A 14,496-nucleotide genomic window follows, 5' to 3' on the forward strand; every position below is an offset into this window, starting at 1 on the left:
TGGTGCTCATGGGAAGGATTACTCAACGTGTGAGTCCACACACTCAGAGTGGTCAATTTCAATGGGAACATCTGTCTTGAGCAAAACAAAGGAACCATTGCTCAAACATATCATCGGTTTGACCATTTTCCCATAATGGCAATCTTGACTTAGATATTTAGGTTGGTGCGTTTATATTTTTGTTCAGTATAAATACTAGTATTTGCTTAGTCTGGGAGTGTTGAATATGGAGGGTTGAGGAGTAGGGAGGTAAGGGTTGTGTGGGAGTTATGAGGAGTTGGTGGTTTGGTGAGTATGAGGGGGGGGGCGAGGGTTGTAGAATATGGAAGGGTTTTAGAGAGCTTGGGGGTTTAGGGTGTGGGTTGTTTGGTGAGTTAGGGGTCTGGAGAGTATGGAGGGGGTAGGGGAGCATTGCTTGATATGGGAGTTAAGCAAATATGGAAGGTTGGGAAGTAGAGGGATTTGGGGAATCAGGAGATATGAGGTGTTGGTGTTTTGGTAAGTAATTGGGGGGGGGGGGAGGGCGGTCGGGGTTGGTGAGTATGGGAAGGTTGGTGAGTTGAGCAGATGTGAAGTTTTCCTTTTGGGAGGTTGGCACCAATTAGAGTAGGGGTGAAGGGGTTCAGATGGCTTTTATTCCATTCCTCATTCATCACACACAGACAATAACTGTGCAACCAATGCAGCACAAAAGGTCAGAAACCTTGCACTTTTGACTGTTTGTAATTGTAGACAAGACATGAAAATGATTAAATTTTTTTTTAAAAATTTAAGCGCAAGTATTCTAAAATAATAATAATAATAATAATGGTAATAATAATAATAACAGAAGTGACAGCGAAGAAGCATCGATTAATGGAATGGAAATTAATACCATGACATTGTGAACAACATTCGAAGCAATCGTTTCTCCGATCCCTGTACAAGCTACAAATATGGTAAGAACGATTTCCTTACCACTCACTCACTGTTATGCAAAAATGTTGCATAGAAAACAAAAATTTACATCGAGCTAAAATTGTCTATATTTACAAATACACACACATATACAATCACTTTCCAAATCCATTTCCAGCTCAAGTGTGAGATAAAGGCAATTCATATCTGACGAGAGTTAAATATCTTGCAACAACATCCCGACAGTCACGGCATTGGAGCAGTAACAGAACGTGAAGTTTCATTGAAACATAAATAAAGCAAATGTACATACATAATACATACAAGTTTGATAAAGCATTTACATTATACAATGTGCATTTGAAGCATGAGCAAATCTTTCTTTAAAATAACAACAACAAAAAAGTTATACTTGCTATGGTAAACTGAAGCCATGAAAGGCAAAAATTTAAATCTAAAGTTTAGGAGAAAGGTGCACATTTAAAAATTATTATTTTATTCAATGACAATATAATTGATAGTCACCTACAAATGAGGAAGGCAAGATGACAATCAAATGCGAATAGTTTCCAAATACAAAGACAACTCGGTCAACAGGTCAAGAATTATTGTGCCACAACCTTGACATTGTAGAAGTTTCAGCGACAGCAATTACACAACAACAAAAACCTGTAATTGCCGAGATATTTATCTTTGTTACGAAAACATTTTTGCTTCAGATGCAATTGCCATCCAGTCCTTGGGAGTAGATCTTCAACCTAAGATGGTACCAGAAAAAAATTTTTGCCACCAACCTCAGAACCACAATACTTCACTTCGTGTTGAGGTGGAAAGAGCAAGGGCAGCATTTTCACTGCGATACTCTTGAGTGGGGAAAATGGAGTTTGCCGGATAGATTTCAGGTTTGGTTCCCCCCTAACGACACGAGGATAGTTCCTATTCCTGACCGACGAGTAACAAATATAACCCTGAGAGCTTAATCATTTGGAATTTACACCTGTGAAAGCACACATAGCAGACAGATTTGCTCAAGATTCTCTCCCCCCCCCCCACCCCCTCACCATTTAACCTGGAAAGAAAGGAAGGATGATTATGAAAGTCCAAGCAAGTCAAAAATGCTCCATTCTGTCATTTTACAATTCATCCCCACTGTTACCAAAAACTTCAAGTTCTTCCTCCCAGTCTGGAATGACCCCAGTGGTTAAGCTTTTGCTTTCTTCAGGAGCATCATTTTTCACACGATCATCAGGTAACTGTTCCTGCCCAACCACAGGTGTTCTCTCCAGCCAGTGGCTTGATGCTGCCTGATCGTGAGCAGAACCATGCGGTTCATCCTTATCTTCTCCACTGTTGTGATGATGATGATGATGATCATCATCATCACCATCACCATCATCGATGGAACATCCATCACTGCCGTGAACTCCAGCAAGATTGTCGTTCTCTAAACCCACTTGGCAGCTACTTTGTTCTTCTTTTTCTTCTCTTTGGAGGTTATCTGTATCGTCTTGAACTTGGTCCCCTTCAGCAGAGCCAAACCCATCCACACAAGTAAACTGCTGCGGGTGGTCTGTCGAGACTACTTCACTGTCTGGACTTGAAGTATCTCCTGGTGGAAACATGAATAGAGTCTAAGTGAAATGCATGGAAAGCACCAGAACTTCCACTCATCTTCCTGAAATCAACAGATATTATTTTATGTTATGTTGCAGTTTTTTCCTTGATACATTGATTGAAGGCTCATGGAGGACCTTGTACACGAATCGCACACAGAGCATGGACATTAAGGAGACGTCTGTACCTTTAGATGGATTGTACGGATAACAGTAGACAATAGACAAGTATATGGAATGTGAGCCTGGGTTCTGCACATCATGAGCAAGGGTTCAGGTGGGAATGCTATCAGGCCAATCAAACATTTCAATGACATCAGGTAAAGGATCAACTTGCAATTGCAAACAGCAGAGTTAATCAAATTTCATAAACAATTTTTTTCAAGGGAAAGGTCAACTTATTGAACAAGGGTAAGACTGACATCACAGCTTCAGGCCTCCCTAACCAAGCAGGCTAACACAGTCTATACCAGTCCACCATGCTTGCAAACCAAAAGTGGGGTCTCTCCACCTAAACCAAAAAAATATTCTCTCCGTGTTGAGGTTGATTGCAATATATGAAAATTTAAAAAAATTTTAAAATGCAATTTTAAATCTCTCCCAGAATATCTTCTTACGTTCACCTTTTCCTTCTTCATGAAGTGTCTTATTCGTAAAGCAGACTGAGCATCCTCCATCAAACCAAGTCTTTCCTTGAATAATCATACACACAGTCTAAAAGGCCTTTACAAAGCTTAATGGACGACTCCTCTCTGCTTTAGGCTGGCACATCACGTCACATCTTTCTCTTCTGCATTCTGTGGAATCTAAAGCTCTCAAAATTATTGGAATCTCCATTGATGAAGCCGAAGAACAAGGGTCTTTTACTCTCGTATCTTAAGCAGGTCGGTGGTTTCTCTATTTTCTACCGTCTATTCGCTAATATTGCTTCCTCTTCTCTCTGTCCCCCAAAAACCTCCCCAGCAACTCCAGAATGCACACGTTCTTCCCTCTACTGGTTAAGTTTCCAAAATCTACACCGACTGCCTCCTCAACTCTTATATTCCTTGCTTCTCCCATCTATGGACCAACCTTGAAGAGGCTGTTCTGTCTCACTCTTCCCTGCAGGACTTCAAATGGGCAGTCCACCACCATCTTGTCATCCCAAATTCTGACCCATGATCTTTATTTCCCCCATTAATATTAACTAATCCAACTGTCCCACTTGCTAGTTTCAGCGTTTCTTCCCCTCCCCTCTCTCTTTTCCTGTTCTTTAATTCCCTTGAAGTTTTTCCCCACTATCAGTTCTACCTTGCACTTCTGTTAGCCACACTCCTGTAATAAAATTTTTTTTAATACATTATAAAAAAATATCTCCCAGATCTGTAGTTGAAAGGCTCTGTTTTTGCACCCTTCTTGAAGATGTGAGTGATGCTTGGCCTTGAGATCGAGCAATTAGGACGCCAAATTCACCAGCCATTTAAGACCACAAAAGGGATAAATGTGCCCAACTCTCCACCCCCGCCTAGGGTGGTAGAGGCTGCAGCTCACTGTCCAAGAGGACTCGTACTCCTGAGTTCAGCCAAAACCCCCACAGGGACCCATGTAACCTTGGCGGCCGTTCACGGTTGGGCTGGCCACAACCTGCAGTCTCCATGGTTTCGCCAAGGAAATCTTCGTGTAATAGTGGGGCAGATAACAGCAATTTTTGAGAGGAATCGTGCAAATGATGATACAAGCATCAAATTTGACAGATTTCTTCTCCAGGAGATTGTCATTAAATCTGCGTGATTGGCCATTTGAAAATCCAAATTTTGAAAAATTAGAAAAAAAAAAAAAAAAACTTAAAAAAAGTCAAGATCACGAATCAATGTTGGATGCTGGCTGAGATTGGAGAATGTTTCAGAAACATCATCAAAGACGTTCCAAGTCTGCCATGCAGTTTTCTTCCCTTTACCATGGACGGCAGACACGACGTCACATCCAGTGATCGCATGGAAGTATGGGATCCCTCTGGCTCTCTCAGGCCCTATTGCAGAAACTACCTCATGGACTGGAATCCATCACGCCTTGGCTCCTTGGCCAAAGGCAATCCACATGTTCTCAAGACCGAGATCCTGTAAGGATGGCAGTACAGATATTGCTATGACTAGTACGTCCGTGTCATTAGCCTTAATGATAATGGACTTGCTACCATCCGTCGTTACATCCCTGGCGTGTACAAATATTTGAGTGTCAGCTTCTTCATGACAACATGGAGACACAGCATCCAGTGACTTCCTTGTGTTGCTAATGGCATCTTCTCCTTTTGTGACAATGACTGTGCTTGTCGTCTGTGCTTCACACATCTTTTCCGCAAGGAAGTGAAACAGCTCAGTCTTGTTGCTGTCATCTCAAAGAAAGCTTCTCCAGTTACTTGGGGTCTTACTGGTTCCTGTCACTCTTCGTATGATTCCTTGCCCCCTTTTCGACCTTGCCTCGGACTTCAGACTTGACCTCTTGTACACATCAAACACGACGTCCACCCTCTCGTACCTGGCACCTTAGGATTCCACCTTTGGGATGATGTCTTCTTTAGCATAGTCATCAAATTTCTTTGAAGTGCGTGGACGTAGGGCATTGATAAGTGCTGAGCCATCAATGATGACTGCATCTCCCCTTGGTTCTCTGTCTGGGATGTTCACTTGCGCTTCAAGAATTTCAGCCAGCTGTGACTTCCAATTTTTTTGAAGTTGTTTTTTTTTTCAATTTTTTTAAAATTTGGATTTTCAAATGGCCAATCGGGCAGATTTGATCAGAAAGCCCTGCAGAACAGAAATGCCAAATTTGATGCTTGTATCATGATTTGCACGATTTTTCTACTATCTACTACACTATAAGCATTGGCACCACAGGCGAACTCATGGCCACGTCTGCAAAGCATGATTTTTAACAGTTAAGCATTCATAAGATCCTGACTTCCATTTCCCTGTGATGCCAACTTTTCTTCTCTTATCTGCGTCACCTTCTTCCAAAGCTATGTAAACTGTTCCATATTGGTCTGTTGCTTTCAATTAATCGGCCACCTTTGTTCGTGTCAGTTGTTTTCCTGATTATTGTATGCCCACTGCCGTGTTTTTTTACATGCCCGTTTTGTTATTTTTACCTCCGCCACCAAAGGTGGACAGTGGTTATATTATCACCAAATCTATCTGTTTGGCTGTCTCTTTGTCTGTCTGTGAGCAGGATATCTCAAAAAGCTATGGACGGATTTAAATGAAATTTTGTGGAAAGGTTGGGTGTGTGACAAGGATGAATTGATTCGATTTTGGTGAAGATCCGGATCCAGATCTGAGAACATTTTAAGTGAATCTTCAGAATTGATTCATATGACCAGAATCTATATATAGCACGGTCTCAAAAAGTTGTGGACGGATGACAAAACTTGGTGGATGAGTTGGGTAGGTGACAAGAACGAGCCGATTAGATTTTAGTTGAGGTCCGGATGCATATCCAGCTCATCAGTGGGATACAGAACGTAAACTGTTCAGCCTGGCAGAGGTGTACACGCTACTTGGTGCCTGCCATTCTCGTGATCTTGTGTGTCTGCCTTTACTGGTTCGGCATACCCATTCCCTCCAACCACTGATTGAAATATAACTGGATCACTGGTTTGCTGAAAAAAACTGAAGTCACCGGCCACCATCTTGGTACTCACCACAACATGAAAAAGCCCTATAAAAAAAAATTAACTCGGTTTATCGAAAAAAAAACAGCTAATCTTTGATTATTGTTTTTTTCCCCAAATTGTTTACTATAGAACTTTCAGTCAGTAGTGAGTCGTGCTTCCTCCGATTGTCTCACCCTCCCAATTCCCATCCTTGCTCAAACTCCTTCCTTGTACCCTCTATAAAAAGCCCTTACCCCATGTTTTGATGGTCCGTCTTGTTCTATGTTGGCCACGTGTGTGGCAAGTCTGCTTCCTCATTGACTCCTTCCTTACCTTTTTCTTTCCACACACTCATCCTATTCACTAGACCTCTCAAATCCCTTCCCTTGCTCTCTTCTTTATTCTCAAAAACGACCATATGAAAATAATATTAAAAAAAAATATATGGTGCTCATTCTCAATTAATTTTGTTCAAAAAAAAAATAAACAAACACAAAGAGGCAGTGTGCTGGATGAATTACCAATGGGCTTAGCACGACTTGCAAGTAACACCTCCAGCATCCCGTGACTGCGCAGAGCCTGGAGAAGCATCTTTCCTTCCTTGTTGAAGAGGAACAGCAGAGGGATTGAAATATCATCAGTGGTCTTACCATCACCAGCCATCTGGAAAAATGTCGCTGTGTCACCACTGCTTCCTTCCGTATCATCTGGGTAAAAGTTAGGGCAGCGAGGAAAAGGAGCATTATATTAATAAAACATGTTGAAGAAAACTCAATAACCAAGTGGATCATTTAAATTGGACCCAAACTTATCTGCATAAATTTGTCTGCCTTTTTGCCAAGGTCAAATATGAAACAGCGGTGAAGACCAGAAAATACAATCTCACATATGTATCTCAAAAAATGCTTTTGACCGCTGCTGCGTATAAAAGTGTGGATGATAAGCTCAACCCTAATTTGTACACTGACCGCAAATGAGCAAGCAGCAAACCACAAAAAAAGTCAAAACCCAAGCGAGTACCCGTTGTTTGAGCTTGTATCTATCAGAGTAAGATCATAAAAGTTTCAGAGATTAAACTCAATACAATTTTTTTTTTTGGACTTGCCAAAGGAAAAAGAAAAATTGTTCATTCTCAGGTATACTTTTTGAGTGTTTGTTATCAGAGAGAATGTTCAGCTACAGGGAAGGTAAAAAGTCTCATAAAAACAAGAATGAGTCAACGAAGAAACAGGACAGTAAAAATGAAAAAGGAAGATAAAGAAATCCACAATGCAACCACCATTTAAAGCAGTACCATGTGAAAGGGTCTCCGGAGTCCAAATGTCTGTTCTGCAAAGCAAGTAACCTCTGTAAAAAGAGTTCTTTAGGAAACCGAACAACAATATGCAGCTTTTGTAGCTGATTCCATTGTGTCTCAGCGACCTAGCTCTGGGGACTTTTGGTGGATTGCCAACAATGTACTCAACCACAATAAATATTCTGTACCTCCTCCCCTTCATGGACCTGAGGTTGATAATTCACTTCTGCATAAGGCTAACCTCTTTTCAAATTGCTTTGTTTCTAATTCTGCCCTCAATGATCAGGGACACCCTCTTCCTGATTTTCCATCTCATACAGACTCTGATATTCCTGTTCCATTTATCACACCCAAGAAGGTTGCCAGAATTATTCATACTCGAGATGCCTCAAAAGTGACCGGTCCTGATGGAATCCCTGTGATTGTATTGAAGATGTGTTGGCCTGAACTGTCATCGATTCCTGCCAAGCTATACAACCTGTGCTTGTTGTATAGCTTGTGTGCTTTGGCGTTTCCTTCATCCTGAAAAGTGGCTTATGTGTTTTCAAGGGTGTTTGTGAGCATTCTGAGCCAAGTAACTATCACCCCATCAGCCTGCTTCCTGTAATAGGTAAAGTATTTGAATGCTTCATCAATGAAAAACTTCTCAGCCACTTGGAGGACAATGAACTTCTCACTGACTGCCAGTATGGCTTTTGCCATTCTCACTCTACTGTTGATCTGTTATCCATAATAATAGGTCATTTCATCAGGGCATTGGAGCTCAAGGATGAAGCTCGATTCGTTGCTTTAGGTATCTCAAAAGCCTTTGATAAAGTGTGACACAAGGGTCTACTCCACAAGCTTCAGTTGTTTGGTGCATCTGGAGTGATGTATTCAATCTTTTCGGCTTTCCTTACAAATCGCAAGACAAAGGTGGTACTTGAGGGTCAATCTTCTCCGACTTGCTCCATCAGTTCTGGTGCTCCACAGGGCTCTGTCCATGGTCCCACTCTGTTACTTGTTTATATCAATGATCTTCCTGATGATGTTCTGTCTCTCTGTCTCACCATGTATGCTGATGACTCCTCACTTCATTGTACATCTGCCGATTCACTCAACACGACTTGTAATGAGGTTGGAGTTTCACTGGACAATTATTTAGTTAGAGAATGTGTTGAAGTGGTGACATGACTTGCTGGTAACCTTCAATGCAAAGAAAACTAAATTGTTGTCCATGTCTCATTTTACAAACAGATCTTTCCTTTCAGTGCACATGGGGTCTTCAACCTTAACAGAACCATCTGAGCTTCGGCTTCTTGGTCTGGGGACATCTTCTCGCACCTCCATTGGAATAAGTACATTTCTGGTATTGCTAAGAATGCTTTCAAGTGAGTTGGTTTTCTTTATTAAGCACAGAAGTATTTACCTCCTGATGCTGTTTTTGTAGCTGTACAAGACATCTCCTCTTGGAGTACTGTTGCCACATTTGGCCTGGATCACCAGACTGCCACTTACCTTAACTTGATCAGCTCCAGAAATGCATAGTTGACCAGGATGGTGCAGAGATGGGTTCAACTTCAACCACTCTCTCACCGTAGGTCAGGTGCTACTCTTAGTTTGTTCTACAAATATTTTCATGGCAAAAGTTCTGTTGGACTTTCTAACCTGGTTCCTCCTGTACAAGTGTTTGGACGAAAGACTCGGTTTGCTATCTCTGCACACCCATGCACTCGAGCTGATCCAAAATGCAGAACGAAAGGCTGTGCAGATAGGTTTTATTCCTCGTGCCGTCTCGCTTTGGAATTCGCTACCTGCAGCGTGCTTCCCATTATCCTACTATCTACCCAGCTGTAAGAGGAATGTCAATTCCTACTTCTTACATCTTTGAGGTTCCATTGCTTTTCACCCGACTTCTGATACTCCCTGTGTCTTGGATGTTTTCTCTGTTTTATCTAACCTTCCCTTCACCCCTTACCTGGAGTGACTGTATGCCTTGCTTGGGGTGACTTACATTAAAAAAAAATTTTTTATAAAGGAGTGAGTCAAAAAAAACCATCATGGCAGTGATAGTCAGAATAAATTTTTTGTCATTTCTTTATTTTACAACCAGTGTCATGCATTATTTTCCAAACAGTGGGTGAGTTTCCTGACACCATTGGGACAGATGCTGTGTTTTTGACTTTTCTGAATAATAGAATCAACAATATGAATGAGGATGTTACAGGTGGATGATATTCTTGATCAGTTTCTTCCAGATGAGAAAAAAAAACTGGGAGAGTAGCAGGAAAGCCCAGCTGGAAACTGCCTTCTGGTTTGGTGGTGTGTTCAATCACAAGAAGGTGTAATTTGACCACAAAGTCCGTTCTGGTGTCGTGCCAGGAAGGTGTACAACATCGTAGAACATGTAATCTTTCTGAAGCTTTGTTAAGGCCCAGTCTCACCTTGACGTTTTAGCCAGCTTATGCCGATTTTTGGAAAATTTGTCTAAAACGCTGGTACACGTTGAATACGTTATGGGTAAGTTTTGATAACATTGAGAGCACGCTGAAAAACACAGCCATACGTCGTTGTACGCTGGCTTTAAACGTTGTACTTTTCGGTTGTCCTCAAATTTTCCATGCTTGAAATTTTAAGACTTATGCCAGCGTATGACTCACAAGTTCCGCATAACGCTGGCCATAAGTTGTAGGCACGTCACGCGATCGTTGACACACGTCGACACACGTTACTTGTGAGTTACTCAGAAGTCGAAACACGTCGAGGTAATGTTTAGCGTACCCGAAACTTATTTCTAACCTACGAGTTACGTGTTGTACTCACGTTACACGATCGGTGACACACATCGACACACGTTGCTTGTAAGGTGCTCATAAGTCGAAACACGTCGAGGTAATGTTTAGCGTCAGTGTTCCAGACTCCCCGGTTTTTTAGTTTTTTTTTTCTTCCTTCCTTCGGTATGATGGTGATGTTGACACTTCGATTTCTAGTGCGGTTATAATATAATATAATTAATAGGCTGCCGCTCAACGATTTAAATCATAACCGCACTGTACACTGAACACCGTCATACCGAAGAAAAAAAAAAAACAGGGAGTCTGGAACACTGACGCTAACCATTACCTTGACGTGTTTCGACTTATGAGCACCTTACAAGTAACGTGTGTCGATGTGTGTCACCGATCGCATATCGTGCGTACAACTTATTCCCATCGCATGTGGAGCGTGTGTCATACGGCAAGTACGTCGTAAAATTTTCAACATGTTCAAAATTACAAGACGTACTCCATTTACTACGACGTATGATAGCGTACTTTAGCGTTCTATTCACGTATACCAAACGTATCCATACCGTATTTGACGTGCGCCAGCGTTTTAGACGCATTTTTCAGAGGTTGGCATACGCTGGCAAGATCGCCAAGGTGTGACTGCGATGTTGACACTTCCATTTCTGCGGCGGTTATGATTTGAATCATTGTGCGGCATCCTTTTCATAAGCTACACCACGTCATTGTCGGCGATGCGTGCAGCGCGCTATACATAAGTTAGACTATCGTTGGGCATAGGTTGTGAAGGCCGACAGCAGGTTCAGCATTCGTTGGTATAAGTTATCTACAACACAACGAAACGTTCTGTGTCCGTTACTAATACGTTATGCATAAGACCAAGTCGTTATGAATACGTCCGAATCTTTAAAAAAAAACATCAAAAGTTCAACGTAAGCCAGCGTTTTACATACATTTTAATACGTTGCCATTGCTGGCTAAAACGTCAAGGTGTGACCGGGCCTTTACCTCCACCACTGAAGGTGAAGGAGGTTGTGTTTTCACCCCTCTCTGTCGATCTGTCTGTGTGCAGGATATCTCAAAAAGTTGTGGATGGATCCAGATGAAATTTGGTGGGCAGGTTGGGTGTGTGGCAAGGACGAACTGATTAGACTTTTGGTAAAGATCTGGATCCGGATCCGCCTACTAAAAATTTTTAAGTGATTCTTCGCCATTGAGAGATCGGGCCAAAAATGATATATAGCACGATCTCAAAAAGTTGTAGATGGATTTGGCCAAATCTTGATGGACACGTTGGGTGTGTGACAGGGAAGATCTGAATCTGGATACGGGAATTATTTAATTTTTCAAGTGATTCTTCACCATTGAGAGATAGGGCCAAAAATGATAAATAGCATGATATCTCAAAAAGTTGTAGACGGATTCGGATGAAACTTGGTGGACAGGTTGGGCGCGTGACCACGACAAATTGCTTCGATTTTGGTAAAGATCCTAATCTGGATCTGGATACAAAAATTATTTAATTCTGTAAATGATTCTTCACCATTGAGAAATGGGGCCAAAAACAAGAGAGGCATGATATTTCAAAAATGTATTGGACCCGATATGTTCTCGTGGATCAGGCATAACGTGGCGGAGGTATGCGCTCCACCGAGTGCCCTTCCAGTTAAACCTGAAATCATGTCTGCAATCGCATGAACATAAAATAACTCCTGGTATGTTTTGCAAATGTTGACCGTTGAGTCAATCTCAAAGTCTTGATACTTCTCACATCAGGGTATTTTAAGCTAATTGGAGAAAGATCAAATATGAACAGCATAAACCACAATCATTTCTCATACCCACAACAATGGCTCCGATAGCACTTGCAGCTTGTACATTCCGTGCCTTTTCTGCAAACATGCAACCACCACGTACGATGAATGCCACAGTGCCAGCCATGACAGCCGCATTAGAAAGAGGAGAGCATGCCACGGCTGGCTCAGCCAGTGCCAACCAGCCTCGAACCTGGACACAAGTCAGGCAGCATGATGTGAAAACAATGTCACAGGGTAATAAATCTATCTCTATCTCTATCTCACACGCACACTCGGCTATTCCTGAAATAGAATGTAATTTAAAGGATTGCTGTAAATAATGTTAACCTCAACATAGTTCCCTAACCTAAAGTAAGAACCTTAACCTGTAAGCAAATTAATGGTTTTCCAACCACATGGATCATCAATTGTGCACCGTTCTTCCTCAAGGTTCCGATCCTTTCAGCCCAGGACCCTCCAAACGGCGGATCCACAACCTTGGTCATGGATCCACATCAGTAGATTACTTACATCAGTAAATCCACAACCTCAGTTGCGCCCAGGCAGTTAGTCAACCCATCAATGCAACATCACTATACAGACTCAACTCAGTCGAGTATTTAATGTATTATCACATTGTTACAACTCCCAACACTTTCTATTACATGATAATACATTAAATCATGCACATCCTCTCTTAAATATAACCTGTCCACCAACAAATACAACCATCCCACTCACCTCTGGATCAAACTATTCAAACGGTTTAAAAATGGTTTTTTTTACCTACTTTCTTGTCTCTTAGCAACCAGTGAAATGGGTTTAAATGGTTTCCATATATATTTTAATAACGTATTTATATAAATATCTCGTTTATATTTTTACTATTCATATTGTATTTCACCAATTCTACTTGGTGTCATTTTATAATCTTAAAGGAAACTTGTCCCAATCTGCTAGCTGTCGCTTCCTGTGCTAGCATACGTTTGACTAATTGTTTTATTCTATTGACAAGTTCAATGCTGTGTGTGGTTGCTCTCACAGTCCTAATTATTTCACCTGCAACTGTACCATAGAATAACAGGAATATTGCTGTCTAAAAGGCAGTCATACAATGTGGAATAGAAAAGCTTCTCATTTATCAAATAATTTGGTGTGAAATTTATTATTATTGTTATTATTATTATGATTGATATCGATTTGTAATTCCAAAAAAAAGAAACTGAAGTGAGTTTCATTTTCCTTTTTATATCGACTAAGTTCGACTTATTTTTGATATATATATATATATATATATATATATATATATATATATATATATATATATATATATATATATATATATATATCAACATGAAGATGATCAAATACAAATCCAACATTAATTGCTTGTAAACCATCAATGAATCTAAAGATGTTTCCACACCTTCGTGCAGTTGTTAGTTTATTCCTGCACATGTTCTGGATCCAATCAGACTCGTACATGTGCAGGAATAAATTTGTGAAGTAAGGGGCTGGATCTGAACCCATGGGTATCCGCACTCTCTGCTGGAATATCTTGTTGCCAAATGTAAATAAACTGTTGTTTAGGAGAAATTGAATACTTTCTTTTAGTATATTTTTTGAAAAACTACATGAATATTAATTTTCCTTTATCGACCAGTTTGCTCTTTTTTGATGGATTTAAATATATATATATATATATATATATATATATATATATATATATATATATTTTTTTTATTACCTCCTGCAAATGATTTATCTACTGCTCTGTCCAATGTGGTTATGAGCTTGTCATGTTGAATGTTTGTGTATAATGTGGAAAAAAAAAATCACAATTTGATAGACATTTAGCCTGACCCTTGTTATGAATGTTGTGAATACTGTCGAATTATAGATGTTGAATTATCAATGATCCAGATTTTTTTAATACCAGAATAAAACCTCACCTTTTCATGGTAGTTTTTCCAGCATTTATAAATTGGTTTCATCGCCCCTGTAATGCTTCTTGACAATGGGTTCAAACCGCATTCTCTACTTGCGATGAACCTCATATTACAAGGGTTTTTGTAAATTTTTGGGATCCAGTAAATGAATGGTAATTTATGGTGTTTATCTGGAACTATCAGTCTTCTCGGTTTTGAATGATTTATGTGGTGTTGTATCAAGTCTATTTTATTATCGTTACTTATTTTGTAGGTCTTTGAGGGTCCAGTCTGTTTGCCCAATTCTTCCAAAAGTGTTTGAATGTAGAATGTTTTGCAGACAAATGCATTATTATTATTTGCTTTGTTAATTAGAACAATAACATACTGTCTTGTCTCTGGATTGATTAAAATTACTTTTGGATTATTGATTCGAACTTTTCTTTTCAAATCAAAAATTCACCTTTTAACATGTTTCTCTACTTCTTCTAACCATAAAGCCATTTGTGTAGTTTGGTATTCTGTGTTTATCAATTTGTTCTCTCATCCATTCCGTCAGTCCTATCTTTGTA

At 40.2% G+C, this 14,496-nt stretch overlaps 1 protein-coding gene across 2 annotated transcripts in view; it reads right to left on the reverse strand.

The window, feature by feature from the left end:
* Positions 1 to 613: 613 nt before the first annotated feature.
* EDEM3 (ER degradation enhancing alpha-mannosidase like protein 3) overlaps positions 614 to 14,496 on the reverse strand; it is an 88,715-nt gene continuing 74,832 nt past the window's right edge. For both annotated transcript variants that reach the window (XM_085882018.1, XM_085882017.1), the window contains exons 18-20: positions 12,042 to 12,207; positions 6,660 to 6,845; positions 614 to 2,506 (exon numbers count right to left, since the gene is read on the reverse strand). In XM_085882018.1, coding sequence (XP_085738144.1) covers positions 2,031 to 2,506; positions 6,660 to 6,845; positions 12,042 to 12,207 — 828 coding nt within the window. In that variant the 3' untranslated portion in view covers positions 614 to 2,030. The remainder of the gene's footprint in view (positions 2,507 to 6,659; positions 6,846 to 12,041; positions 12,208 to 14,496) is intronic.

The sequence above is a fragment of the Eptatretus burgeri genome, chromosome 5 (genome assembly GCF_056783735.1).
Source record: "Eptatretus burgeri isolate ZD-2024b chromosome 5, Ebu_testis_v1, whole genome shotgun sequence".
In the NCBI taxonomy this organism is placed as follows: domain Eukaryota; kingdom Metazoa; phylum Chordata; class Myxini; order Myxiniformes; family Myxinidae; genus Eptatretus; species Eptatretus burgeri.